Source organism: Chlamydomonas reinhardtii, chromosome 16 (assembly GCF_000002595.2).
Source record: "Chlamydomonas reinhardtii strain CC-503 cw92 mt+ chromosome 16, whole genome shotgun sequence".
Classification (NCBI taxonomy): Eukaryota; Viridiplantae; Chlorophyta; class Chlorophyceae; order Chlamydomonadales; family Chlamydomonadaceae; genus Chlamydomonas; species Chlamydomonas reinhardtii.
In genome coordinates this window covers 7,105,685-7,133,569 of record NC_057019.1, presented here as the reverse complement: position 1 = coordinate 7,133,569, position 27,885 = coordinate 7,105,685, and the positions used below count along the sequence as shown (strand labels likewise).

Here is a 27,885-nt window from a genome sequence, read left to right as displayed (position 1 = left end):
AATGATGCAAAGCACACAAGAGTCTAGGCGGAAATCGCCCGCAGGCATTGTCACCGCGGTCACCCCGCCGTCACGCGGTTCGCGCGCCGACCTCCCCGGCGGTAAGGCAGCCATCTAGGGCCATCTCCCTCGCTCGTCAGCCACCCGATGATGAACAACCAGTGCTCCATGGAAGCACAGGCTGGCTTCACCACGTCGAATGGTCCAGCGTTGTCCCTCGGGGCCATTGCCACGCATTGCCCCCTCAGGGGGCCATGGCTGATGGCTACTGCTGACCCGTACTGCACCAGGTGTGGGGCCCAGAGCGCGACCGCAGGTAGACCCTCCATCCCATAATTACATCGACTGTAATGGCAGCTGTCATGGTGGCAAATCCAGCCGCCAGGGGGGAACCCGGGGGGAGGAACCCGGCGGGCGGAGGGGAGCGGTCACGGCTGCGGTCAGCTGCGGGATGGGGCTCTGGCAAGTTCTGGACTAACAAGCCCAGGGACCCCTGGGTTAGCTATAGCGTTGTAGTATTGTTCCTTCAGCGCACAAAACGTGCGCTTGCTTTCGCGCAAGGATCGCCCTTCAAACTTTTGGTTGTATTTTGGGAAGCTCGCCTGCTCCCTCCTGAAATTATTTGCTCTAGAAGCATATATACATAGAAGGAAAAGGTGTTATACAGCCATGGAAGCGCACTTGACCCGCTGCCAGGGAGGGCTTCGGAGCGGACACCAGCACTCGCATCCGGTCGTCCCAGCGCATTTGCAACTTGTTCCTACTCGGCGGGCACCGGGTAAGCGATAGATGTTGGGAGTGCCCGCGTGTTCGGAAGGTACATAACGGACCGTGGCCTTCCGCGCTCGCAGGGCCCCGCGCAACGCCGGCGAATGCCCCTGTTCTGTCGGCAAGCAAAGCCCCGTCATCTTTGGGGCAAACGCCGTCGTCACAAGGCCAGGTGAGCGCCTCAGCCTGTTGTGAGGTTGATGCCAATTCCGTCACGGCGTGACGGTCCTCGAGCGCGTCGATGCAGTAAATTAGGGAAATCCTTTGCCCCAGAAACCTTGGGTGGGGCAGCAGCAGCGAATTCGGTTTTTCCCCCTTGAGCGGCACGCGTGAGCGGGCTGGCGGAAAACCGCTGGTTATACCGCCTGGCTCCTATAGTCAATCAGTTGTCTCTCGTAACTTGTGCTGAACGGCGCACGCGATTGCGTTCCCGCGGCGGCCCGAGCAAACGTCTGGCTGCCTGGCCGGCACTTCCCAACCGCACGCCTGCGCGCTTGCTCCTGCCCACCAGCGGGCCAGCGCTCCCGGGGCCAGCAGCTTCCATTGACCGACCTCCCGCAGCATTAGCGAAATGGTGTTGGGCCGGAAAACCTAGTTGCTTGCTTTGCGCTCTCCTACCAGCCAACCGACCACTGCTTCCGGTCACGTCCTTCCTGGGCGCACTCGTTCGCACGTCACCGGGCTCACACAAACCCGGCATCCCCGGCATCCCCTTCTCTCTCCCGTGCAGGACCTCGCCTCTTTTATACAGTACGACGCGGCTGCTCGCTCGGCTAACGGCGGCACGCGGCGCTACGACGCCTCGGACTCCATGCCTCTGGCCTGCGACATGCTGCTGGTGACCAGCTGGGAGGAGACCAGCGGCGATGAGCGGCAGAGCCTGGATGAGGCGGACTGCATCTCGGACTTCATGCCGGGGGGCGGCGTGTCGCCCTCAGCCATCTCGCAGGGCTTCGCCACGGTGAGGGCCCAACCACACGAAGGGGATTGGGGCCGTCAGGGGACCAGCCGCGGACGGCGTCGGCAGGGCTAACGAGGCTGGGGTGCGTGTGTGATAGAAACGAGATAAGGATGGTATGAGTAGTGTGTCCGCATGTGCATGCGGGGATGGTCTGGGCGCGAGGGGGCTTCAGAACGCGGCATGCAGACGGTGTCCGCCTTCCTCCCCATCCTCACCACCTGACGCCGCCCCTCCTTTCCTTGCCCTGCCTTGCTCTTCCCCGCAGTCCAAGGGCCCCATGAAGGCCACCATGCAGGACTACTTTGTGGCGGTCAGCGACGCCCTGGGCGCCCTGTGGAGCCTCAGCCCACTGGAATGGCGGGCGGCGCGCGCACCCGCCTTCGCGCACCATGCCGGCGCACCCTTCTGCCTGACGGCAGTGTTTGATGGGCACGGCAGCGGCGACCACGCGGCGCGCACGGCGCAGGAGAGCGTTCTGGCGGCGGTGGCGAGCGACATGGAGCTACTGGACTGCTTTGGTGGGTGGCGAGCGGGATGGTGGGCGGGGTGGCGGATGGGCTGAGGTCTGGACTGCTCGTGGGAGGTGGGGAAGGTGCGGGTTGGAGGTAGCCAAGGCGTTGGAGGTGCAAAAATTTGTACTGAAGGTGGTGGGGCCATTTCAGCTGCGGGCCACCGATTGAATCAGGCCCAACAGTTCTTGTGTCCTAAATCCTTGTACAAACTGAAGTCTGATCAGTCACACGACTGCGCGCACCCACAGCGCACAACATGGAGGTGCCGGGTGTGGGCCCTGAAGCGCTGGCGGCGCTGTCCACTGCCTTTCGCCGCTCGTTCGCCGAGCTGGACGCGCGCATATGCAGCGAGGGCGAGGCGCGCGGACTGCCGGTGGGTTAGACGACGGCAACGGGGGGCTGTGCGGAGCCGAACTTGGATGTAACAGGGTTTGCAACGTGACTGGTGGGCTGATGGCGTCGCACCCCCGCCGTCCGTCTGCTCTCGGTTTCTGCTCTCCTCAGCCTCCATCCCTTGCCTCCGTCCCTTGCCCCCCTCCCCCTTCACTTCTATATCAATCCTGAAACTAACACCCCCCCCCCTTCCCTGCCACCTCCTGTCCCCGCAGCACGACGGCACGACGGCGCTGGTGAGTGTGCAGGTGGGCCCCAAGCTCTACACCGCCAACGCCGGCGACTGCCGCGCCGTGCTGTGCCGCGACGGCCGCGCGCTGCGCCTCAGCCGCGACCACAAGCCCGAGCTGCCGGAGGAGCGGCAGCGCATCGAGGAGGCGGGCGGCCGGGTGGCCAACGTGCGCGGCACGTGGCGCGTGGTGCTGCCGCTGGCGGACGGCTGCACAGCCAAGGTCTGCTCCGTGTCGCGGTGAGTTGTGTCGCCGCGTCACCTGCTGCGCTTAGATGTCTTGCGGCCTGAGCGTGCGCGTGTGGCTTCGCCCCGCTCTACTCGTATGGCTACACCGCTCCTGTACTGCATTTTTGGCACGCGTAGCGATGTGCTGTCCTGTCTGCAAGACAATACCGCAATGAGGGAACCCGTAACAGCTATTAGTACAAGGCCCGCTGACCCTGCCCACACACGCGCGCTCACCGTAGCGGCTTTGGCGACCGCGACTTCAAGGCCAACGCGCTGATCAGCCCCGAGCCCGACGTGGCGGCGCTGGTGCTGGCGCCACAGCGGGACACCTTCGCGGTGCACGCCAGCGACGGGCTGTGGGGCGCCGTGGGCGACCAGGAGGCGGTCGACATGGTGTCAGAGGTGATTGATAAGGTGAGGCCGCAGCAGCAGTAGAAAAAGCGTCTGGGTGTAGGTATCGGAACGATTCGTGCTTGCCTGGCGCCTGGCTCCATTGTGTGCATACCGAGTGTCGCCTGAGTGGAATTGCGAAGGGCAGCCCTCGGCCCTGGCTCTCAGGCGTCATACCTGAAGCCTTTCTGGTACTGATGCCCTGCGCTTTGTTGATCCCCCTTTTCTTACCCCTCCTCCCTGCCGCTCCATCCCCCGAGCAGTTCACAGGCATGACGTCATTCAACACGCAGCACGCCGCCGCCGCCAAGGCCGCGGCACAGGAGCTGGTGAAGCTGGCGCGCGACCGCGGCTCCATGGATGACATCACTGTGGTGGTCACCTTGTACGACTGGGACTAGATTTGGCGCTGACTCACTCCCGTTGTGGACAATTGTACAAATGTACGGTAGCGCCGCTGCTGCGCGGCAGCGTGCGCGCCAGTAACGGTCAGAGGCGCGGAGGGGGCCTGGGTCCAGCATGCAGTCTGGCAGGAGCGACGGCCACGAGCCTGTGGAGACGGAGCAGCGGCAGCAGCGGCCGGCTTGTGCGCCACACCGTATCCGGTGGGCGGCGATCCGGCGTTGGAGGTGACGTGAAGCAAGAGGCTTCGGGGTGGCTGAGTGCTCTACACAAAACCGCGGTCGGCAGGCCGCGCATGCGGCTGCAACATGCGGTTTCGCCAAGAGCCGTTGGTACCTGAGCCCCGTGGAACTGTAACTTGGTCGGTCGCGGGTGCTGCGTTGGCAAATGTCCTTGAGGACATGGGTGGCAACTTATGGAGCGCAAATAGCGCGCGTGCTGACCAAATGACCCGGACACGCGCACTCATGTTGGACGTAATGACGTTTGGACCATGGTAACCCGATGGACTGAAAGACTGTCAAGCATTGTTTTGTTGGCTAGCTATGGATAAGTTGCCGGTGCTCAGCGGTGCACATGGCTGGTAGTTGGGGTGTTTCTTTGCCCTCGGCAATAAGCACTTGGCCGGGATGCGGGGCTGCAGGCTCGGGATGAGCCATGGGCTATGCTCATAAGGTATGCGATTGCACTAGGGCTTAAGCTGTTGGGAGGCTTCGCTGTGCATGGGATAGCAGATTTTTTTGTTACGCCGCACCTACACACGCGCTTTGGGCTGCGCGACGTATGGCACACTTTGCGCTGACGCGCGTCGTTGGCGCCGTGGCTGGTGGACGGGCATACCCCCCTAATCTGGGGTTGGGCTGCGCATAAAGCATTGGTAAGTGGCGACTGGGAAGCTACAGTGGCAAGTCGAAGCGGGGAAGTGTCGGCGTCACCTGGGCCACGCACCCCAGGCATTTTGGGGTGATGGTTTCCTGGCGCCCGGCTCCGTTCTTGCTCTGTACTACACTGATGATACGGTGGCGATGGCGTGTGACGCGTTTGGCTGCTGGCTGTGACCTGCTGCGGCCGGTGCATTGGACACGTACTGATATTAGGCATGACGTGACGTGACGAGGTGAGCACTTTGGATTGCCACGGTCACAGCGGCAGTTTCGTCCGGCAGGGAAGGTGTGGAGGCGCGGCCAAGTGGTACGGCACACGTGGCAAAGAGTCTGTTGCGCGTGTTTGCGGTGGTTCGGTTAGGGCAGGTTCACTGCAGGCGACATCTGGCGTAGGGTGTCTGCCATCCTTTGTCATGCAGCGGCTGCAGGATACTGGCCAGTTTATCAACACTTACCGTGTGAGGAACACGTTTACCGCAGAGACAAGTGACTCTTCACGTACTATTCGAAGGCAGGGTTGGGTGGGTGGGAGCATCCTCCGCCACAGGCATGCCACGGGAAGTTCGGAGTGAATGGGGCTGTCTGCAGGTTGGGCGCCCTGCGCCCGCGTTCCATGTGTTGGCATGACAGCCTGTGTGACGGCCTTGAGGAATGGATTGGACATGTTTCTAAACGCGTCTGTATTGTACTGGAGACAGTGGCCCCAAGATGGGAACGCGTGGAAATGTCCAGAGGTGCCCAAGCGAGCGTGCACGAGACATGTAGGTCGAGGAAGGCGGACACGCTGTGACAGTGTAACATTACAGTGCCTTCCACGATGATGGGGGTGCCTCTCGCAAACAGGTGCTGCAAGTACCAGGAAGTGAACGGTCATGGGTCGCGAGCTCAAGCCATTCTAGTCTGCCCCGAGCCCCCGACTTCAGAACGTGAGAACGGTCTGGCCGCGACCTTTGTGCTGCTGCAAACGTCCGCCTCATCACCGCATATCACCGCCATGGCCATGCGCTGAGCAGGCCGTCTCTGGATTGACCCGGATTGATGGCAGTGCCTCGATAGCGATAGCGCGTGATTGGGAGTGTGTGTGCTGCAGCGTGTGTGTGCAGGGTCTGGAGGACAGGTTGATCCTGTCCTCCCCAGCCGTCCGGCCTAGGTCCGTTGATGTGAGGAGCTAGATAGGTTGATCCAGTCTCATCGCTAGCCCTCGTACACCGTCCTCAGTGGCTGTCTGTCCTAGGCGCAAGCTCAACACATTGTTCGCGTGTGGGGAAGCCGCATTGGCAAGAGCCACAGATGGCCCTAACACAGCGTGGGGGCATGTCGCACCCGTGGAGGGCACTGTAATGTACCAAGCAAAATTGCTGCCAGGCCTGCAGCAGAGCTGCCTAATTCCACCCGACACCAGCGCTCCCGTCAGCTCCTTCAACTCCCATGTCTGATAAGATGCATCCGAGCACCTCACAGTCGCTCCGAGACATTCGACCCTTCGAGTACCCCCTGCTGCGGCCTCTTCCGGTGTTGCAAGTTGCAAGGCAACCAGTCAGGCTCCCACACTGAGCGCCGTTTTGAGCAATTCAGCAAGCATAGCAAACCGCCTACACCACACGTGCCCTGCAGGAGCAGCTGGTGCACACCAGCCACACGTGCTTATGAGTGCACGCTCCGCCTCCGCCTCTTAACATGTTTGACAACTTATGGCAACTGGCCAGCTATGACAACCAGACATTCCGTATTCCCAAAGCCTCCACCCACTGGCGGGCTGCTCGCGCTAGCCCTGCCTGTCAGCCAGGCCGTCACTGCGCCTTGCCGGCCTTGTGCTCAGCGTCCATGGGCCAGTACTGCGCGAAGATGCCGTCGCGCCACTCCAACAGGTCCGCGAACTCCTCCTGGTACGCCTGCACGTGCGCATGACGCGTGGAGATTCAACAGCTGGGACTCAAACGGGGCTTGTAAGGCAAAGACTAAGCAAGCTAAAAGCAAAGCAGGCAGTGGGCGTTATAGCCTTTGCCAAAATCGCCACCACCACAGTGTCGCTGCGCCTGTACGGCAACCAGAAGGGCTAGTGCCGGGCACACTGGTCATCTGGTGGGACGGTGGTGTCGCCTCGCAGTGGCAGCGGCCGGCAGGAACTCACCTGGAACTGCGGCAGGGCCGGGCGTGCGCTGCCGCTGGAGTAAGGCGGCCCCAGAGGCTTGACGGTCTGTGGTGGGCGCACAGAGCGGGTAACACGACGTCTCAATCAGGCGTGACCTACACCATTCGGATGTTACCCAATCTCGAGGCATGTTGCTGCCCATTCCAGGCCCGAACCAAGCACCTGTGCGGAGGAGTTGCACCCAGCCCCACACAAAGCAACTATCGGCACCGGTTGCCTACACAGCGCCCTCGCACGGCCGCACCTGCGCCGCCACGGCGATGGCGATGTCGGCGTATGTGAAGCCGCCGCCCACCAGGTGGCGCCCACGCAGCGAGCCGCCGCCGCCCTGGGCCCGCAGCACCGACTGCGCCTCACGCAGCACCTCCAGCGCCTGGCGGCAGCCATGAGACCCATGGCGGACACACACAACACAGCAGGCAGGTGACCGAAATCCAGCGACTCAAGATGATGGATGCGCCGCGCTGACGCAAGACTAGGGAGAGCAGCTCCAGTAACATGTATCCTTCAGTCCTTCCCCATTTTGCTTGTCGTTGGCGGTGTGCCTGCAGCTCTGCATCAACGCCGCGCCGCACCGCACCTGCACCATTGAGGTACTGCTGCCCTCGGCCCGGTACTTGCTCTGCAGCCTCGCCACGATTTGCCGCACCAGCACCAACCCCAGCGGCCCCAGCCAGCGCAGGCTGCTTGGCACCACCTTGCGCATCCCGGCCTGCAGAGGTGCGCGGGAGTGGCGCGGCGCGCGGGGCCGGTGCATGTGAGCTTGCGTCGCAGTGTCATGCGCATGCGGTCGGTATTACATGCTGTACTACGGTACACCGGCGCGACGCAAGCATAGCCGAACGCGCCGGCCCACACTCATTCTCTAAGCACGCGTGCGGCGCCCTGGCTTGCAAATGCACAGGTATCATACTGGTGCAGCGGAACCTACCGGGTCGCTCATCAAGGTGTCCACCAGGCAATGCCGCCCGAAGTTCAGGACCGTGTCGCTCTTCGCGTTCCAGCTGCATGGGGATTGAGGACATGGGGCCCTAAAGCTTGATGGAGGAACGCGCAGCGTGCGTGACAGGCTTGAGCCACTTGTCCACCGACACGTGCGTCTAGCTACTAGAAGTCATACAGCCCGCATGCCTTCGTGCGCTGTACCCTCACATCGAGCCAAATACCTCGCCACCACAACAACAAACCTCAACCGTACGCTCCCGGCACCCACCTGCGAATCTCCGGCTCTCGGCCCTCGGGGAATAGCCGCTCCGCGCCTGGCCGGGCACTGTGGTTGTCAGACCAGCGTGCGATGTCGTACGACTGATGCAGCACGCCGTCACGTGGCGTGAACAAAACGGGCACTGCATGGGGCGGGCCGCGCGGGGGAAGGCAGCAAGCGGCAAACGGCCGGGCGTGACAGGGTCGTGGCAGGTAAGTGCGGCGCAGCGAGGCAGGCCTGAGTATCCCGGTTACCACATCAGCATCCCAGCAATATGTGTAGGAAATACAGCTACAGGTGGGGGTTCTGTGCGTGCAGCTCACCTGTGACCTTGCTCTTCCAGTCGCCCAGCCGCAACCGGAGGAAGAACTCTCCGAACAGGGGCATGTACGGCGTCGTGCGATACTTGACGCCATTGTGCTTCAAAGCAAAGCGTGCCTACAAACCCAAGGAGCGAGCCTCAGTATCGGGTCTGCTGCAGGGTAGCGGAGGGTATGAAATGCGCGGGGCACGTCGCCCCTGTCCTCGCATGACCTGCATACACATGGCCGCGACCGCCCACTGGGAACACGAGGCGTGGCTCTCTTCTCCTCCGTCTTAAGCGTTCACGACCGTTCTTTACCTTGAAGGACCACGCTGAGATGCTGAGCGAGACAAGCTCGGGAACGGCTCCCATGGCGAGGCCGTGCTGATGGTTGGCAAACGCAAGTCCTTTATAAGCAGTTCCGTATATTGAGACGTATACAAGCAAGATAAGAGGTACGTATTGTATGCACACGTCGCTTGGACCAAGAGTATTTGGACTCGCCAGGCGGTGAGACGCGATTACGCAGGTTCGCCGTTCGCCAGCTGTCTTGCACCTGACGTGCTGGGTTGGTATGCAAGGGCTTATTATGTAAATGATATAAAGAAGCTCGCGCTTTGCAGAGATGCCAAGGTTGCGGCCTTGAACCCATGCATGTCTTTGCGGTTGGTCATCCCCCGGCCCCCGCCCACCCCCGACCACTGTTTGCCCCCTTCCCCGCCCGCATTACCCGGATAACCCCACTCCGCTCCCACCCAAGCCACAGCTCCGATAATTCCACCACTTGAGTTGTCGTGGCCGCCAGGGTATTCGACAGGCGATGTCGTGGGACCCTGTGGGACAGGCAGAAGAGGGGAGCTTGAGACAAACACCGCGAGTTTGCAGTACTGGAGGCTTTCGTGAGATTTGGGCGGGTTAGGTGACATCGCGGCCATGGCGAGGCCCATGATATGCTGGTCGCAGATGGGGCTGTGATGGGGGTGTGCCGCTGATGGCGGACATGCTGTCTGGTGGACTGATCCTTGAACATGCTAGTGGCTGCAAAGCGCTTATTCATATTCAACTACTGCAAGTTTCATCGGCAATACTGAAGCACCAAGCGACGGCGTGACGAATTCAGGCCATCGAAGCTGGCGAAGCCCTCCACTGTCATTAAAATCTAATAGTCTCAGCACCAGCACTACCAACGCTACTGACTTTTAACCAAAATGCCCCCCAAGAAGGAGAAAGGAAAGGGAGGCGGAGGGAAAAAGAAGAAATCGGCACGCCCAGCCTGGATGAGCGAAGGACTGTGGGATCTAAGCCAAAATCTTCAGAAGGTGCGTATGACATAATCCAGGTTGCTGTCGAGCATAATGCGGGTTGGCATGCGCATGCCAGCCGCGTCAAGTCGTTGAGCTGAGTCGCTAAGCCACTTGGCAACAGAGTCACCACTATCTCTCTGACCTGCAGCTGTCGGAGTTTTATAGTGGCGACATTAAGGAAACGAAGCTGAAGGAGGGCCAGGCGCCCCCTCCAAACATCACGCGGACACAGGTAGGGGCCGGCGCGTTTGGGCGCAGAGCGTGTGTGGCCGCAAGGACGGGGTTTTGGTCAGGGGAGGGGTCTAGCATGCATGGCAGCCACAGGCATCCCAAGCGGCGGCGTAGGGTGTTGCTGATGGTCCGCGACCCTGTGCGGTGTGCCATGACGCGCCGCTGCTGCCACTGCCGGGTGTGTTGGCTGCAGGCTGGCATGTACATCTGGCAGCTGCTGTTCCCGAACAACAAGCAGGGCAAGCAGAAGCGCGAGGAGTCCATCAAACTGGGCATCGTGGAGGTGGGGCGGCAGTTTGGGCTGTCAGCGAGGCCGGGCCGGGCGGTGGAGTCGCTGTCAGCTGGCCGCGGCGCAGTGTGAGGGCTCCATGGCTATCGCCGGAGCACCACACTCCTCACCAGGCCACACAAACACCGCCATTACCATAGCCACAATCACCACAACCACAATCTTATCACGCTGCCGCCTCCCTGCCCCGTCGTCCGCCTTCCTCTCCCCCTGCACACGCACACAGGTGTCGGTTAAGATCCTGGCCAGCGGCAAGGCGCCCGACATGACGCCGGCGCTGGGCATCCTGGTGGCCATGACCGGCGAAAACCCGGTGCAGCGCGGGGTCATGCTGGACGCCAAGCCCGCGCCGCTGCCCAACGTGCTGTCCGCGCTCGGCGACGAGAGCGCCAGCCTGCGCGCCGTGGCCTGCGGTGAGCAGCAGGGGCGGCAGGGCGCCCGGGCAGCGAGTGGAGTGTGGAGTAGTGGAGCAGTGGAGTGGAGTGGAGCGGGACAGCATGGGGTGTGGGGTAGTGAGGAGCACACTGTGCGAACCGGGGTGGGGCTCTGGGGTCAGTGGGGCTTGAGAAGCACGTGCGGGCTGGTGGGGCTGCCGAACTGCTCAGCTGACAATATTGCCTTTGCCTTGCACGCACGCAGCGCTGCTGCGGGTGGTTTCGCGGGAGTCGGACTCGCGGCCGCGGCTGTGGCGGCTCATGCGCGCGGACTGGGACTGGACGCCGCTGGTGGCGTGCCTGGACCTGACGGTGAGGGGGGGGGTGCTAGGGGGTGCTAGGGGGTGCTGGGGGGTGCTGGGGGTGCTGTGGCGCTGGGGGGCTTGGGTGCTGGGGGAACGACAAGCCCTGCAGCGGGGGGAAGGGGGAAGGCGCGTGGCGGGGACGAGCGGACGGAAGTGTAGGTCTCAGAAGCCAAGGCATACAGCACGTCACCGCTTCTTGTCCTGCTGTCCTCCGTCTTGTGTCCTCCCCTTGGGTGCATGGGCACGGTGCATCGGCAGGACACCGAAATAGGATTGGCTCAGGGGCCTGCCGCGCGGCCCTGGCGCCCTGGGAGCTGCGGCCACTGGACGTCTAACCCTCCCCCCACTCACACACCCCTTTCCCTCCTCCCGTGCCCACCTGAACGTCCCACCTGCTCCCGGGGGGCCTCACTGCAGGAGATGAGCCAGCTGGGTGGGCGCTCCGCCTGCTACGATGCGGCCGCCACCATGGAGGCCATGTGCTGCGCCCCCGAGGGCGACATCGCCAACGGGGCGTGCGCGGCGCTGCTGGCGGCGGGCGGGCCCAAGCACATGGTCAAGGTGGGGCACGGGCGGAAGCCTGAGGGGCGGCAGGGGCCAAGGCAAGGAACGTGTAGAGCGCCCGGCAGCAACCTGCGCGGGTATAAGGACCACACAAGGACCCAACAGGACTTTGCGCCTGGGAGACCACCCATACCAGAAGCCCGGTTCCAAGTCAGACATTCATGCGCACTGAGTCCTTAACGACGGCGTGTGCAGGTGCTGCGCACCCGCAATGCACACCCCATGGCCAAGGCGTGCTGCGTGGCGGTGCTGAACCAGCTGCTGCGGCGGGCCAGCCCGGAGGTGTGCGAGGAGGTGGTGGTGGGGCTGTCGGCGCTGGAGCCGGTGGCGGGCGTGTTTGCCCACCCAGTCATACCGCTGGTCTACAAGGCGCACGCGGCGGGTGAGCGACATGCCGAGGGTTTGGAACGGGGTTGCACGGGCTGGTGGGGAGGTTTGGGCTGGTAGGCTGGCAAGAAGTTGGCGTTCCACGACTACGGGGGCATGAAGGGAGGCGGGCGAGGGTCGACGACATGCCGACGTGCACGTCCAAAACCCTGCATGCCCAAAATGTACACACCGCTCGTGGTAGCACCACACTCACCTGCCATGTGTTCACCCGCACGGCACTGCAGCCTGCATGCTGCGCTACATTATGCCGGACAGCCTGTGGCGTGCGTCCGCCGCGGCCGCGAAGGCGGCGGCGGCAGGGCCACCGCCCGGCACGGCGGGGACAGACGGGACAGCGGCAGGTGAGCCGGGTGCTTCACTTTCCTTGCTGGAGGGCTGAACATTCGCACAACCGCTTTCACAACCGAGCGCTTAGCCGGCCCGCCGTGTGCTGCCCGCCTGGCCCTGTTGGCTCGCAGTCGACGTGGGCTCGACGCCAGGGACGGCTGGTGGGCTGGTGGCGGACATGCAGGCGGGCGTGGTGCGGGGCCTTGAGACGGAGGGGGCGGGCGGCCCCGGCGGCGTGGAGGTGCCTGACCTGGAGTTGATGGACGACGAGACGCGCGAGCAGGTGTGTGTGTTGGACAGCTATCAGGGAGCTGAGATCGACAGGAATGGGACATGTGAAGGTTGTGGGTGGGTGTCAGTGTAAGGCAGGTGTGCGCATACGGTGTGTGCGGGTGATGGGCGTCAGTCGGGGTTTGGTATTACATTACAACACCTGTGGTCGAGGTTAGGCTGCATACGCTACGCCGTTGAGTGGGCCCATCGGATCGGATCGTAGTGGCGGCGCCGTATGTGGTGTGACTACGCCTGCACAGTGCGCCAAGGCGCTGACGGCTGTTGCTGTTCCTGTTACCGCCACTGGCGCTGCTGCCCCTGTCCTGCTGCAGGTAGTGGGCCGGGCGCGGAAGGTGGCGGCCATGGACGGCGTGCTGCGCTCCCTGGTGGGGCTGTGCGTGGGGCCAGAGGGGCCACTGCCGGACCTGGAGGTGAGGACTGAGGAGGCCGCCCTGAAGCAGCAGAAGCCCGGTGGCGGGACTGGGGACACTCACACGGCGGGATGGGCTCTGCTATCGGCACCCGTGTTCTGAACGGCGTGGTCTCCTCTGCCCCGCAGGCCGTCAAGGCAGACCCAGCACCCGCCGCGGACGACAAGAAGAAGGGCAAGAAGAAGAGCAAGAAGAAGGGGAAAAAGGCAAAGATGGAGCCCGGTAAGCGCTAACGCGCAGCCATCTCAATCAGTCCTTACCCACACAAACGGCCGTGCCTCGTTGCCATCATGCTCTTTACAAACTTGATCCAACGACGTGCCGTTCTCACTGACACCTACGTGCCTCGTTGCAGGCATGGCGGAGGCTCAGACGTATGCCAGTGCCGTGCTGCGGCTGGTGAGCCTGGCGGAGGAGCAGCGCGTGCCGCTGGCGTCCGCGGGCTCCATCCGCCACCTGCTGCCGCTCCTTGACGGCAAGAACTCGGCAGCCCGGTGGAACGCGCGGCAGGTGCGCTGAGCAACACCGGTAGCTGCGGAGGAGGGGCAGGTTCCGTGCTGGTTGCGGGGTTAGCACAAGTACCAGTAGTCCGCGAGCACAGCAAATGTACACCGTACCAGTAGTCGGCGAAAACAGCAATGGTACACCGGAGCACGTTCAACGCTGACGCTGCTTACCCCCTGCGCGCCGCAGACGCTCATCAACCTGTCGCTGTGCCCGGAGCTGCTGCCCAAGCTGCAGCTCTACAAGGTGAGGGCTGTGCGAGGCGCTTAGTGCGACACCGCCGCAACTTGAACCCAGCAAGCCGAGGTCAACCTATGCGGCTGACGTCCCCCCTCCTCTCTCCCCACGCGCACAGGTGCCCGACTACGTGCACCAGGCCAACGTGCCGCAGACGCACTTCGAGCGGCCGCTGCAGCCGGCGGCGGCGCCGCCCAGCAAACTGGAACACCAGGACTCACTGGTGAGCAAGCGGCGGGCTGCGTGTGCCTTGTCGTGATGCGTGTGCTGGCCGCGCCTGTGGCTCTTTGCGCCACACGGATGCTGCATCGCGCACCACGTTGTGCTGGTGCGGGCCGTCGTGTCGCTACCACAGTACCAGGCCGGCGTTCAGCTGGTTGGCAAGCGGAGCGGGACATTGCTACACAGGGGCACTGGCCAGCCCTTCGTCACGTTCCAGGCTCTGACCGTGCGGGAATGCTATGTCTGTTGTGTGCCATGTAGGGACGCAAGAAGGAGGGGTCGACGGGAGGAGCTGGCACCAAGCCACCGGCGCTCAAACCCAAGGCGTAGTCGAGCTGCGTAACCCGCATACACCGGACAGGGAATGTCAGAATGTGCTGCGTTCGGCTGAAGAGGCGACCGTGCGAATCTCAGCTGTCAAAGGGAGGCGGTGGCTGCTGACGCCACCCCGTTGCCGACACGCACACGGACTGCCGCACTGCGAGTGCCGGCGGACTGGGGGTCTCTGCGGAATGGGGCGCTGCCGCAGTGTCGGTGGTGCGGCCCGGCGGCAGCCTGGATGTCCGCAAGCGGTGGTAGCGCGCCAGTCGCACATCTGGGTCCGGCACCAGCATGGGAGGCTGTACAGTGTAGCTTGGATGCGATGGGACAGGGTAAGTGGCAGGTTGGCGTAGTCGCCACCCGGGTGCCACTCCCTGTTTTGGCTGAGTCCAAACGCTGGCCCACCTTGGTGGCGCCGGTAGCACCTTCAGACCTATTCGGCCTGGAATGTTTGACACGGCGTTGTGACTGGGCCGGGGTTGACGTAGGCCGAGTGGGTCTGCAGGGTCGTACGGCGTCCGGGGGGTGCATTTCCCCAGCCAAACCCGCACGTTCGGAGGGCTCTGGGAGTCGCCCGGGGGAAATCCTACCACACGATTTAGACGCCGCATTTTTGTAGGTACATATTGAACAGCATCAATGGCCAATAGCGCTCGACAGAGGACTAAAACACGTTGGTCGGGGCTCAAGTCGCGAAATTGACCGAAGCCCATATCTCGCATAGGCGGTGTTTTGGGGCTAGACCAGGTGCCGCCGACTTAGATTCATTAATAGAGTAAATCCTGACAGCGTCGGGCAAATTCTGTTCGGTCCTGGCGACCGCGACATTTAGCATTTCGACTTCGGCTCTCGCTCGAATTTATGCCCCGGGACCATTCAGGGACCATTATATATGTCACATGATGCCATTTTAGTGATCAAGGGGCTTGGACTCACGCAGTCCCTAGGGACTTCCCCGAGTGGCACCCGGGTGGTAGTCGCAGCGTATTCCCAGACCCCAAGTCCCCAACACTTAATTTGCAACGTCAAGGCAAGATTGCGTGGCTGGTAAACCGCCGGAGTTAATGTATTGAGGCATCGCTGACGTGCTGGCAGGCTGGTAGTTTCCTGACGCGCACAGTGTAGCTTGGATGGTAAACGTCTGCAGTCTGGGGCAGACTGTGCACTAGATGGTCTAGGTGTGTACGGCAGTGTATGGTTGTAAGCACTGACATAGGATAGCAGTGTTCAGACAGTAGGCAGATGAGCTACTTGGCTTCAGGCTTGTAATACAGCAATCTCAAGGCTTCGGGTACGGCAGGCGCTGTGGCAGTCGGCAGCTGACGGCCTAGCGCAATCAGCCGGATGGTAGCTGTTGCCACCCTTTGCCACGGGCCTTGTACATATGTGGATGGCTGGCCTCGAGAGTTGGTGCAACAGGCTTGGCAGATCAGTTTAGACAGTTCGGCTTGTTCCTCTACGTTTTTCTTTTGACAACACGGTTGAGTCAAGGCAGGAGGAGGCAGGGGAGGCACCCTTAAACCGCGCCGTTGCCATTTTGGCTTCGCCCTCATCGCACCCAAGGTCGTCCAGCTGAGGTTTGGGAATCAGCTGCACCCTACGGGACTTCACTTACCACTGTCCCATCGCACACCCCAGGTCGTCCAGCGAGGCCATGCCGCACGTGTTCGGCTTAAATACTCCTTACAGAAGCCGTTCAAAACCCGGTGGCATGAGCCACAACAAAACCTCCTGCGCTTCATGGCGCTGCAAGTACATAGCACCCATCCCTCGTCTATACGAGGGGTCATAAATACTGACGTCGTCCAAACAGTAACGAGTGTTTCGTCATCCTTGTCAGCAGTCAAGGTGTCACCGTGGAGTCACTGCCCCACGTTCTAGCTAGTGTCTAACGAGCGGATGTATAGATTTTGCTCCTGCCTACGCTCACGCCTATTCGAGAATCAGCAAGCGTACACGCGCGTCGTACGTCATGCTTTCAGTGAACCAGTCACAACCGGCAATGACCGGCAGATGAAAGCCACCAAGCTGCTTCACCGCAAGCTGTCGCTGGTCTAATGATAATGCTCCAATCATGGCCTGCTCCAGGCGTTGCGTCCTTAGGAGCTCATGATGACCTGGTTGATGGGCTGCGGGCGTGGGTAGGGGAAGGGAGGAAGGAATGGTCAGAGCGCAATTAGGGCGGGGCGAGACGTGATTCAGTCCAGGGCATCACGTCTGCCATGGAATGGACTTTTGCAGCACTAGTGCAAACAAGTAACCCTCTGAGTGCGTGGGCGTGGCACACGCGCGTACTCACACGTCCCGCGCCGCGGGGAGTGACCCCGCTGCTCCAAGGGCAACCTACGCTCTCCCCCCGCTGCGCGTCTGTCATAGACTGCTGCCCACCACCATCCCACTCTTGAGCTGAGCTACGCTGTTTGAAACTCACAATGAAGAGGAGCTTCACAAAGAAGCCGATAAAGCCCATGACGATGAAGCCCACGGCCGTGCGCGAGCACACCTTCATGAACTCTGCAAGGGAGTGACCGACACGGTTTGTTATGTTCCAAGCATTTCGACAGGCGTGAAGAGGGCTGGGAACCGTGCAACCTGCTGCCACACACCTTTCCGATCGGGCTTGGTGCAGCGCTTCACCAGGCGAGCACTGTTCTTGGCAAAATCCTTCACAGGCTTGACCACGACATCACCCAGATCCATGGTTGCTGGTGTTGGGAAGAGAGACAGAAGCGACTAAACACGATCTCGAGTTGACTTCGGGCGCGTCCCAGATGGACTGACTTTGGGCACAAGCGTATGTTATGGCAAGTAGCAGCGAACGAGTGTATATGTGCAGGGCGCCGCAGCGCTATAGGACCGGAAGTTGCGTTCCCCATCGCAGCGCTGCCGTAGCGCTCGCGTGTCCCTGCCCTGTCTCCACGGGCGGCATTGAGGACCTGTCAGCTAGTGTATGCAATAGAGTGCGACAGCTTCTACACTGATGCGCTCTCACATTCGCAATTCGGTGCGCTCGCGCTGCTGCTGCGACACGACATATATTAGCACAAGCATGGTGCTGAGGGCCGATTATACGCGTAGAACTTACTTGCTTGTGCATGCGCAAAACATTGCGCATCCATTGGTGTTAGTATGTTAGCCGTTATGGTGGGCCAGCCAGGAGATAGGCGTCATGCCACAACCACGGATCAAGGCAACGGGTTTTTCACGACCGGTTGTTGTTGTAGGGGAGAATCGCCAGGTGCACACTGCTAGCAGTATGGCTAGCGCGCGCACGGGCCCGGGGAGCAAGCCCCCAACCACAAAGGGAGCGTGGAGGAGCGTGGCTTCTGACCCCCGCGCCTGGCTGCGCTTTTCATTCAAGCCTAGTCTGGGCCTGCCTGGTAGTGGCCACAGCGCGCCGCGGTGCCGGATAGAACCTTTTCCGTCCGCACAGGCTGAAAACCGGTTAGCACCCATACGCACGGTGCTTGCACCACTGGTGGGACTCGGCACTGCTTGGGGTGCAGCAAGCGTACTTAGCGGGGCTCAGGGTATTTATAGGCAGGAACGCACGCAACGATCGTGTAACCAACGAGGGTGAGAAGTCTACCTCATCTCCCGGACACAGCCGGGGTTGGTTCGTACAGGCACGACCCGCCATGCGCCCAGCCACGTCCCGCTGTCAAGTGTCAACGTAACGGACGATCCCGCCTGATCCCGCATTCGCCTAGCCCGCGGGCCACATAACTGCAACTGCCTCCGGCGGTGGGGGGGGCGGGCCTGTTGCCGCTGGTGCCGCATGTGAAAGCGCGGCAAGCCGGTCTCGCGGTCCGGTGTGTGTTGGGTGTGTGTGGTCTGCTGCCGTACGTGCCCCCGTGGACCCGGGTCGCGGCGGCGTGGCTGCGCCAGGTGCACCCGGCGGCAACGCCCCTGCGTTTCTTGGTGCGGGGGGCCGCGGACCGTGTGCTGAATAAGCCGCTCACCCCGGCGGGCAAGCCGTTTGCGCGCCTGCTGAAAGCCATGACTGCATTGCCCGCGGTGACTCTTGTGGCGCCGCCCGAGCCGGGCGCGTGGGTGAGTCATGTGCCGTTGTGGGCTAACCCGGCGCTGTGTGTGGACGGCCGCACGTGGGAATTGGCTTTCGCGGATTTGTTCGCTCTGCCGGGACTGGCGTGTGTGGGCCAGCTGGTTGCAGCGCATGACGGCCTGAATGAACTGCGGCAGGCATTGACAAGCCCTTGGGCGGAGGGCTCCCGGTCTGGTGAAGCGTGTGCGGATATGTATGTGACTGCTGTGTGGAGGCGGGTGCTGCACTGGAGCACGCGGGCACGCCTGCCGTCGCCCCTGCCGGGGCCGGCGTCGCCTCAAGAGGCGGCCGACCGGTTTGCGGCGGCGGTGGCCCTTCTTCCCGCTGGCTGGGCTGCCGCCGCGCGTGCGGCCCAGCTGGCTCGGGGGCCTGCCGCCGCGCTGCCGCTCCCGGTGGCCGACGTCGTGAGTGCTACGGCGGAGTCGGTGCAACGGGTGGTGCGGGGACTTGGATGGTTGCAGTGCGGGGGGCCGCCCATCCTGCTCACTGCCTACACGGTGAAGGCGGGGACCGTGCTACAAATGGCTCCACAGTTAGCCGCCCTGAAGGCTAAGCATTTGCAGTATGTGTGCGATGCGGGTGTGTCGGGGGTGGGGGCTGCCCTGGCGGCGGGGGCCTTCGTGTGCACCTTGGCCCGCTTGTGGTCGCTGAAATGGGAGAATCATCATAAGGAAGCACTGTGGCGTGTGGCCGCCAACGCTTGCTGGGCGTTTCCACGGCATGCTAGCGAGCGGGCGCGAGGCGTTACTGTTGACCCGTGTTGGGCGTGTGGGGTGGACATGCAGGATGGGGACCGGCGTCATTGGTTTTGGGACTGCACTGTTGCGCTGTCACTGCGGGAAAGTATGGGGATGGCTATGGGTTTCCTGCCGGAGGAGGCTCTAAGTGCCTTCTCTCGTGAGGAGTTGTGGTTAGTGCGCCCGCCTGCGGGGCTTGCGCCACCTGTGTGGGATGTGGTGTGTCTCGCTGCTATGTCTGCCCTGGACTTTGGTCGGCAGCGTGTGGTTATGGCCGGGTTGGCGGCGCGAGCGAAGCTGCCGTCGGCCCGGGTGCTGAGCATTGGACTTGCCGTCGTAGCTGACTTCTGGGGTCGTCTCCAGACGTTTGTGACTTTGGGTATCAGGCCAAAGGGTTGGGACGCTGTGCCGTTTGCGCATCCCTTCATATCTCGGGCTGTTGGTGACGGCATGGTTTTGCGCTTGCCGTATGACGCTGATTCCCCGCCCCCCTCGCCGTGAGAGGTTGTGCGTGGTTGGTGGCTATGTGTGTGGGCAGGATGCACGTGTGGGCGACCGTTCTAGTACCTGGACGCTTGCGCCCTGGTTAGTGCGTGCGCTGTGCGTGTGTCCTGCGGCCTAGACGTTTCCCGGCACTCCTGTGCCTAGGCTTGTGGCGTTGAGGCACAGCGGTGGGGCTCTGGCGGGTTGAGGCTTGGCTAGGACTCACTGTGCGCGGAGTCACACGGACTTTGCCCGCGGGAGGGTTTGCAGCAAAGTCGGGGTTGGGCCCTGATAGCATGTGATGGCTCGGCGTCTTCGGGAGCTGGGACTGTCCCCTCTGTAACATCCGCATCCATAACTGTACCCGGCATTCTACTGTAACGAGTTAACACGTAGGTAATGGCGCCAAATGCAGTGCGATGCGGACGGAGTAGTTGATTTCGTTGACGTATGATTGCGTACTAACGTTCTATGCGTAGCGGGTGTGTTGCGAGGCTAGTTGCGGCGGTGTTTGGCTCATGCAAACACGATACACGCGAAGGACAGCACGGGTGCAATTTGGGCAACCCAGCGCACCGCACTGCACCATTGGATTCGTCTGTTCCGTCAACCACGGCGAATCCAGCAGGCGCTTGTCACCGGAACACATACGACAGTCATCTATCGGTCGTCTACCACGCAACAATTGCAATACTTCAGACACCACACACTGGAGCCCGCCGAGACAACAATTCCATCGCCGTCCACTACTCCCCCTGCGGCTGCGACAACAGGCGACAATGACCCTTCCCGAATACCTACGAATACGTGATGCCCCTAAACACAACAGCCTGCATCCAAGTCCACAGCAGATCGCTTTCCCGCAAACCGCGGCTGCACACGATTGATGGATCTGAGATATAGTCAGCGCGCGTTCTAGCGCTGACGTCCTTCAAGGCAGCCCCAGGGCAGACGTAGTCGGCCTGGAAATCCAGCCGTCTCCAAACCGTCTTTGTCCCTACTGTACAGAATGAAGACACAGACACACAGGAGAACAGAAAGCCTGCAAACGTGTAGCAAAATGCACTATACACATTCCTCCGCCTATGCAGGGGGTGTTTGAGGACGCGGTCAAGCATGGGGACATGTCAACGCCAGCGCCGCAACAGCCTTTGTGCCTATCACAGTGTCGAAGGGAATTGCGGCTGCGGCGCTGCGCCAGGCACTGCCGGCTCCGCCTGTGCAGTCTGGCCCAACAGCCCCGCTAGCACAGCCCGCACACGCGCCGCTGGGCCGGCACGGCTCGCAGCGCGCGGCGCGGCCCCTGCAGCGCCAGCCCCAGTGCCGCCGTGCGCCGCCGCACCCGCAGGCGGCGTGGGTATGTTGATGGGCCCCTGACCGCTGGCGGCGGTGGCGACAGCAGCTGCGCCAGCAGATGTGGCTGGCTGCGGCCGCGGCGCCTCAATGTCGGCCAGCTGCTCGACTTGGTGCCCGCGCAGCAGCAACGGCTCCTGTGCGTAGAAAGCAATTCAGAAGGCGTGCCGTGGAAGGGCGAGACCTGTGCAAACGCGTCAACAGCCGCATTTTTCCCTCCCAGTGTGCCTGCATCACACATACACCCACCCACCTGCAGCTCGGTGCGGTCACGCCTCTGCTGCCGCCCGCGGCGACCGCGTTGCTGCTGCTGTTGCTGCGGCGGCGGCTGGGGCTGGCCTCCACCCGCCGGCGCGCCTGAGGCCTGGCGCTGTGCTTGCGCCTGCACGGCTTCCACCTGCTGCAGGATGCGCACGGGGAACCTGCGCGACACAAAGCGTGGGCAGGCAGGTGACGGGCGGTCAGCTGCATCATCGGGGCAGACACCAAGCCACATCGCGCCAAGGCCTTGTGTCCCGTGCGCTCCACCGCAGCTGGCCAAGCCATGCCTGGCCCTCCCTCACGGCCCTCAGCTCTTACCGGGGCGGGCGCATGAGCTCCATGAAGCCCTGCATCAGCAGCGTCCAGCCGTTCAGCACCTGACCGCCACCGGCGCCGCCGCGCTGCCCACCGGCGCCGTTGGCGCTGCTGCTGCCTGCCGCGCCGGCGGGCAGCTGCGACTGCGGCAGCGGCAGCGAGGCGTCATGCTTGCACACGGGGCAGAAGCGGCGGTTGCCCAGCCACTGGTCCACACAGGTCATGTGGAAGCGGTGCGCGCAGGGCAGCACGCGGATCTGTGCGAGGGCGCGAGAAAGGCGGTGCGCGAGCACAGCGGGTCAGCGCACCAGGCGCGAGGGTGTAAGCCAGAACGCTGTTATGGCGAAGTGGCGATTGCGGGGCTTAAAAGCTTGACGCATGCAGGCGGGACTGATGCAAGCGCATGACCACGTCAAGCGCCCAGGACGCATGCAAGCATCAGAGCACACACAAATGCACACGCACCTTCTCGCCCTCCTCGTAGTTCTCAAGGCAGATGGCGCACGTGCGCTTCGTCTCGCCCGCGTGCGCGCCCGGCGGCCGCGGCGTGCGCATGCCGCTGACCGCCGCTGCCAACGCGCCGCATTGACCGCTGTCGCTGCTACTGCGAGAGGCCCGGTCCTCCTCTTCTTCCTGCTCCTGCTCCATGACCTCCTGCTCTTCCTCCCAGCAGGCGCCAGCTCCCTCCCCGCAGCCCTGCTCCAGGTCCCTGCCCCGCCGCGCAGCCCGCGCCTCGGCCGCCGAGCCCATCAACGCAGCCCTCACACCGTCTCGCGCCTGCGCCTGCACCTGCTCCTCCAGCTCGTCCTCCTCCTCCTCGAGGGCGCCACCCGGGCCCCAGCAGCCGCTGGGACGCAGCGAGGCGGAGCGCGAGGCCGCGAGGCTGGGCTCGCCCGAGGGGGTCGCCGAGGTGCGCGCCTTGGAGGCTGCGAGGGCGCAGGCAGAGGCGGCGGGCAGCGCACGCGTCCGGCAGCTGGGCAAACGCTCCGGCATCGGCGCAAAAGCAGGAGCAGGCCCTGATGCGGGCAGGCGGCGTGGTAGCCGGCAGGTGTACGCACACTCTGCCAGAACCACTCCCCCAAGGACACCATGCGCCCGCACAGGCGGAGAGCCCGCGCACCTGGCGGCTCGTACACGATGACGGGCAGCTGCCGCAGCGCGTCCGGCGGCAGCCCGTGGTCCTGCTGCTGAGGCGGCCGCGGCGCGGCGCCTGGGTGCTGGCCGCCGGGGCCGGCCGGCACGCCGTTGGTGGCCATACCCCGATGATGCATACCCTGTGGACCCGCACCAGGGTTGGAGCAACAGTTGGAAAGGCAAGCCGCCCGCAGTCCGCCGCCTGCATCCCTCCAAGCCCGATTCCGATCCTCCCGTCACCTGCTGTAACCCAGCTTCGGCCCTGGCTCCCAGCGCCGGCCCCAGCCCCCACCCCGGACCCCGCTCCAGCCCCGGCGCCGGCCCACGGCCCACCGTGATCCACATGCTCCATGAGCGCATGACGTAGAACGTGGCCAGCACGACCCCCAGCGCCAGCAACCCCAGGAAGGCGCTCATGAGCATGGACAGCCAGGCCACGTTGCTCAGCTGCGGGCGCAGAGGGGTCGAGTGAGGCGCGGCGGGGTAGGGGGGGATTGTGAACACCAGCCCAAGCTAACCCAACCAAACTTGGGGGTGAGGGGTGCGGTGGGGTGCGAGTGGGAGTGGAATAGAGCGAGGGCAGGTTGGCACACGCGCACACGCATGCGCAGGCATGGTGAGTGCGCATCTGCGATATCTATTCGGCCTACTGGTGCGTGATTATGTGTGTCAGAAAAGCAGAAGGAGAGGGGCCCGAAACCATTCTGTGTCTGTGTGTGTGTATGCGAGCAACACGGCACGGCACGGACGCATCCCCTCTGGAGCGACGCCCGCTTGCTGCATGCGGACTGGCGCACCCACCGGCGTGATGCGCACGCGGATGACGTCCAACGTCATGAGCTTGCGCATGATGATGCCGGCCTTCTGGGACACAAACACCGCCGGGATCAGCGGGTCCGGGTGGCCTGGCGGGGGAAGGGTCGCAGAGCGAGCGGGGAGAGCCACATACACGTTACATGGCACTTAAGCGCACGCAAAGCTGCCCTGACTGAAGACTGTAGGTCTTGAAACCTAGAGACATGCAGTATCTCACTCGTTATGTTCCAAGCTAGCATGCGACGGACTTACCCTTGGGCTTGGACATGATGATGAGGCTCTCGTACACGTCATCGTACACAATGGCAGCAAGCGCGCCCGCCGCCTGAGCGTTCATCACCTGCATTCGCCACACAGTCAACAAGGACGCGGTGCTTCACCTGCCACGACTACTGTAGGGCCACAAACCCGGCACTGCTGTGCACCTTTGTGCCACACCCCACACAACTTCTCCCCAAGCCCTGAGCCAGCCCTAGTGCCGCTGTGGCGCTGTCCCCACCTTGACGTCAAAGGTACAGTTGGTCGCGTGCGGTTGCTGCTGCCGCGCAATCAGGGCAATCCACGGCGTGTCGAAGTCCTCAAACGTCAGCGGCGTGCACGCATCCTCGGGGTCCGCGGACTGCAGCACGGCGACAGGTCGTGGATGTGATATAAAATGTGCAGCCCAGACCGGCGGAAGTACGCAAGTACGGCGGCGGCAATGAGCCCTTCAATGCTCTAGGTTTCAGGCGATGTACGGTGTGATGCAGTGTGTGACAGTGTGCGGCAGCAGATGGCACAGTGTGGGCACCCGTTAGTTGAGCTACGTGCGGGCAGTACTGTAACGTCATACCAACGAGCCCCCTACAATCATTCCTGTCGCACAGAAGAGACCCTGCCTACCCTTAAGAACCCGTCAATCCCCTCATCTGGGATATCGGGGCCGAAGTCCGCAGGAATGTCGGGCAGGGGGTCCAACGCGTAGCTGGGCGTCTGTGTGGCCAGAGTTGGCGTGCGGCGAGTCCAGAAACGGACGGCCTCTTAGCGCCGCTATCCAAGTATGACGTACAACATGGCCGGCGTGCAGTGGCTGCGAACCGGCACCTAGAAAGGTCCCCAGGTTCGTTCCCGGCGTTTCATGCCGCGCGCCCTCACGGTCCAGGGATCCCCGTTTGCTGCCAGTGCCTCACCATAATGTAGACATCTGCCCTGGCGCTGCCTAGACAACAGGCAAGCGCAGCCAGCAGCAAAACCCCAACCTGTCGCTGCGTTGAGCACGTCATCCCTTCCGCACCCATTCTTGCTGCTTAAGAAAGTGAGTAAATATTTAGAAACGTTAGCGGGCGTCGAATAAGTCGAAGAAGGAAATCTGCCGAGTGTCAGGGCCCACGCTGCGCTTAACCAGCAACTAGTGTTTGCTGCGCGGGCCCGCCCGTTGGCACAATCTACGAGTTTAAGGTGAAGCGTTCCGGCTGTGTTGGACGCGGCTGACTCGGCGGGGATTGAACCTCGTCGCGCCCCATCCCGAAACCTGACTGCGACCCTGCGTGGCCCTTGCCGGTCTACAGTCTGATTGCTCCCGACCAAGCGCGCTGTTAAAGGAGGGGCCAGCGAATCCATTTTGGGCCCTGCTCGGCTCACCTACCCCGGCGGTGACCTGCCCCAGACCGCCAGACGCCTCTCCGCCGGAGGTTGGCGTAGTCTTCCCAGCGGCGTCTTCCCGGACCCCAACCGCCGTTCGAGCTAGGGGTTCCCCTCTTGGTTCCCCTGGTTCGAACTCCGATATGATGATGCAGGCCAGGGGAGGCCAGCCAGGTGTGTCTCCCTGGGCGCCGCCGCGCCGGTCTAATGGCCACTCGAAGTCTTGAAAGTACGGTAGCGTACAGCCAGTCACAGACGGTCACAGCTCATCCAGGTCCAGTCCCTAAGGCCTCAGTCCCTATCCAGACATTGGCCTGCTGCACCCTGCTCTCTCCGCTCCGCGCACCCGAGAGCAGGTCGCCGCTTGACCCCGCACGGCAGCCGCTGTCACCATTGGGCCCACCGGCCCAGCACCGCTACCACGTCCACACCACAACGCTGCCAGCACCAGTGTGCCGTTATTAGACACATTGGCGCCCACTAGCTCTTCCCGCTCATGCAACGTGCCCGTGCTGCCTGCTGCAGCCCGCAGGCAGGCCCACACACTGGAGTCTCGAACGCCAGCATGTTCTGCACGACCCGCTGGTTGACGCACCAGTCCGCTAGTAGCAGAGCGCTCAAACTGTATCGGCTGGCAACGCCCCCAGGCCAAACAACGTAAAGCAGCTCTTCTGCATCGCGAGGCCGCGCCCGTCCCCCTCTGCCCTCACGACAGCACGCTGCGAGCCATGTTCAGCTGCTGCTCCATTTCCGCCACCTCCAGCTCCAGACGTATGGTGTTGGCCTGGGCCCTACACATGTGCCGGCACCGGAACACGCATGCGTGTGAATGCTTGCGAGGTTTGTAGGGTCACCCGAGCGCGCAAGCACACGGGCGAGGCGGCGCGTGTAGCTGGGGCCAGGCGGTGCACAGGACTACACGCCACGCTTGCGTGCATGCAACATATCAAGCGCAAAGCTCATTCAGAGACGACCAGACCCGTGGAGCTGCAGATAAGCAGTCTGGCAGGTCTGCCCAGGGGAGGACACTTATGCCGTATCCTTACTTGGCAAGTGACTCTGGCGTCCCCGACTGGGGCCGCAGCGTGATGGGCCGCCGGGGCCGCGGGCTGGCGCCTGCCGCAGCCGCCGTGCCGTGTGCACTCCAGGATCCTGCCTCGGTGTCAGCTGCGGCGACGCCGGACGTGACGAACCAGGTGGGAGGCAGCGGCAACAGGTCCACCAAGTGCAGGTAGCTGCGGGTGGTGGAAAGGCACAAGGGGAAAGACGACGCAGGTGTGAGAGAAATGCGTGCTGGTGTGAATGTGAGCGGCGCGGGCTGGCAGTTTGGAAGTAGCATGGCTTTAAATGCAGGGGTACGGTGCAGTAGGCATGCAACTAACGCGAGCTGTTGAGCCCAGCTGGCCCTGCTCACGCATGACAAACCAGCGCTAGAGGTACGGGTTTACCTTGATTATGATGGATACGTGTGACTCCAACCCCTACCTGTAAGCCTTTTTAGCACCATAAGAGACCGGCAACCGGGACTTGTCGTGATTCCTGGGCGGAGAGGAGAGCCGCACACGGGGGGGACGCCTGTGGACTTGTTGTCAAAGCCAAACACTCACACGTCGCGGACGAAGTGAATGGCGACATGCACACTTTGGCACTTTGTTGTTGCACACCGAGCCTCAAGCTACTGCCCCTTGCACCACCTCACCAAGCCAAGACAACCGCTATGGCGCGAGGCGCATGTGCCAGACGTGATGCGCGCGGGAAGCCCCGCGCGCCGGCCCGTAAGCACTCCTCATACGACGGATACACGTACAAGCCACCTTTGAGACGGCGGGTTGCCGGGGGGCGGCGGATTGTTGCGGCGGGAATTACAGACCGTGAGGTGCAGCAGTGTAGGAGGTGTGGGTAGAAGTCCAGGCCGTGCCCAGGCCAAGGAGGGGGGTCAGGGCCAAGCCGCTGCCCCCCTCCGAACTGACGCACCACAATGGTCCGGCAACGCATCGTTGTAGACCGTGACGCCAGCGTGATACTTCGTGACACCATCATAAATGGACGTGGGCACGCCGTCTGTGTCCAGTGCGACCAGCTTGTACATGCGCCTGGCGTAGACGGGCGGCCCGGCGGCGTCCAGTACTATTGGGGCTGCAGGAGCCTGCAGCAACCCAAAACCGGTGTGCGTCGTGTGCAAGCCCAGAACCGCTTCGCACTCACAAGCCGCTGTGTGTGATTGCCCCGAGCCACTGGCACATCGAGCTTACAATGTCGTGTGCCGAAAGCGCTCGTCCTGAAAGCGCTTGTCCTGGCGGAATTTCCAAGAGAGCACCCACATTCCGGTCCCACAACGCAAGCAGCTCCCTAGCATCTGCCATCTTTTACATTTATGCAAGACCCTATGCTATGCATAAACTTGTTATGAGTAGCGACGTAAGGGGGATGTGCATGGAAAATCTGTCGTTGACTGTCGACGGAGCAGCGCTCGGGTTTGATGTATACAGTAACATGTTCAGAATTTGAGCAGCTGCGACATAGCAAATGCACTATGCAACTCAAGACCATCAGCTGAATTCACTGTGCGCCTTGGCTCTCATCGACTCATGTCCAGACCATGCCTTCGCCCCTTCACTCCCATGCCAGCCTAACCTGCCTAACTGCTGTCCTTCAGGCTCTGCAGGCTCGGAGCGCGCAAGACCGCCTGTTCACCCTTCCGATATTTCAAGAGTTCTAGCAATTGAAGTAAGAGCTAATGTTGTTGCCGGCACGAGGCACATACCATAAGGTGATTGCGGGCGGCAGCCCTGTGGGGCAGCTCCGCTTCATGATTGCGCTGTCCAGGACAGCAGCCAT

General features: G+C 62.5%; 6 protein-coding genes across 6 annotated transcripts; 2 read left to right on the top strand and 4 right to left on the bottom strand.

Moving 5' to 3' along the window:
* The first annotated feature begins 504 nt into the window (after positions 1-504).
* On the top strand, positions 505-5,670 carry CHLRE_16g680566v5 (uncharacterized protein). Its single transcript, XM_043071409.1, has 8 exons — positions 505-778; positions 852-940; positions 1,499-1,729; positions 1,995-2,247; positions 2,490-2,614; positions 2,850-3,103; positions 3,334-3,508; positions 3,748-5,670. The coding sequence occupies exons 1-8, from the start codon at positions 670-672 to the stop codon at positions 3,883-3,885; spliced, it is 1,374 nt and encodes a 457-aa protein (XP_042916241.1). The 5' UTR covers positions 505-669; the 3' UTR covers positions 3,886-5,670.
* A 22-nt stretch (positions 5,671-5,692) lies between these two features.
* Positions 5,693-9,014, bottom strand: CHLRE_16g680454v5 (uncharacterized protein). Its single transcript, XM_043071407.1, has 8 exons — positions 8,749-9,014; positions 8,450-8,564; positions 8,136-8,268; positions 7,854-7,926; positions 7,503-7,634; positions 7,167-7,295; positions 6,902-6,967; positions 5,693-6,662 (listed from the first exon to the last, which is right to left on the bottom strand). The coding sequence occupies exons 1-8, from the start codon at positions 8,800-8,802 to the stop codon at positions 6,561-6,563; spliced, it is 804 nt and encodes a 267-aa protein (XP_042916240.1). The 5' UTR covers positions 8,803-9,014; the 3' UTR covers positions 5,693-6,560.
* Positions 9,015-9,464: 450 nt separating this feature from the next.
* CHLRE_16g680342v5 (uncharacterized protein) lies at positions 9,465-15,750 on the top strand. The gene is made up of 15 exons (XM_001698833.2): positions 9,465-9,749; positions 9,883-9,966; positions 10,159-10,248; positions 10,481-10,667; positions 10,894-11,000; positions 11,411-11,554; positions 11,753-11,939; positions 12,172-12,288; positions 12,406-12,557; positions 12,880-12,978; positions 13,107-13,200; positions 13,334-13,488; positions 13,672-13,728; positions 13,838-13,942; positions 14,203-15,750. Exons 1-15 carry the CDS (start codon positions 9,639-9,641, stop codon positions 14,269-14,271), a joined length of 1,758 nt encoding a protein of 585 aa, XP_001698885.2. The 5' UTR covers positions 9,465-9,638; the 3' UTR covers positions 14,272-15,750.
* Positions 15,751-15,772: 22 nt separating this feature from the next.
* Positions 15,773-17,114, bottom strand: CHLRE_16g680230v5 (uncharacterized protein). Its single transcript, XM_001698887.2, has 3 exons — positions 16,869-17,114; positions 16,694-16,776; positions 15,773-16,391 (listed from the first exon to the last, which is right to left on the bottom strand). Exons 1-3 carry the CDS (start codon positions 16,960-16,962, stop codon positions 16,362-16,364), a joined length of 207 nt encoding a protein of 68 aa, XP_001698939.1. The 5' UTR covers positions 16,963-17,114; the 3' UTR covers positions 15,773-16,361.
* A 2,848-nt stretch (positions 17,115-19,962) lies between these two features.
* CHLRE_16g680117v5 (uncharacterized protein) lies at positions 19,963-24,864 on the bottom strand. The gene is made up of 11 exons (XM_043071398.1): positions 24,597-24,864; positions 24,310-24,399; positions 23,927-24,046; positions 23,680-23,767; positions 23,413-23,516; positions 22,945-23,058; positions 22,598-22,751; positions 21,943-22,403; positions 21,481-21,734; positions 21,155-21,323; positions 19,963-21,038 (listed from the first exon to the last, which is right to left on the bottom strand). The coding sequence occupies exons 1-11, from the start codon at positions 24,597-24,599 to the stop codon at positions 20,709-20,711; spliced, it is 1,887 nt and encodes a 628-aa protein (XP_042916239.1). The 5' UTR covers positions 24,600-24,864; the 3' UTR covers positions 19,963-20,708.
* Positions 24,865-25,255: 391 nt separating this feature from the next.
* Positions 25,256-27,854, bottom strand: CHLRE_16g680005v5 (uncharacterized protein). Its single transcript, XM_043071396.1, has 6 exons — positions 27,300-27,854; positions 27,022-27,193; positions 26,747-26,861; positions 26,533-26,586; positions 26,094-26,282; positions 25,256-25,838 (listed from the first exon to the last, which is right to left on the bottom strand). Exons 2-6 carry the CDS (start codon positions 27,134-27,136, stop codon positions 25,754-25,756), a joined length of 558 nt encoding a protein of 185 aa, XP_042916238.1. The 5' UTR covers positions 27,137-27,193; positions 27,300-27,854; the 3' UTR covers positions 25,256-25,753.
* Positions 27,855-27,885: the final 31 nt, after the last annotated feature.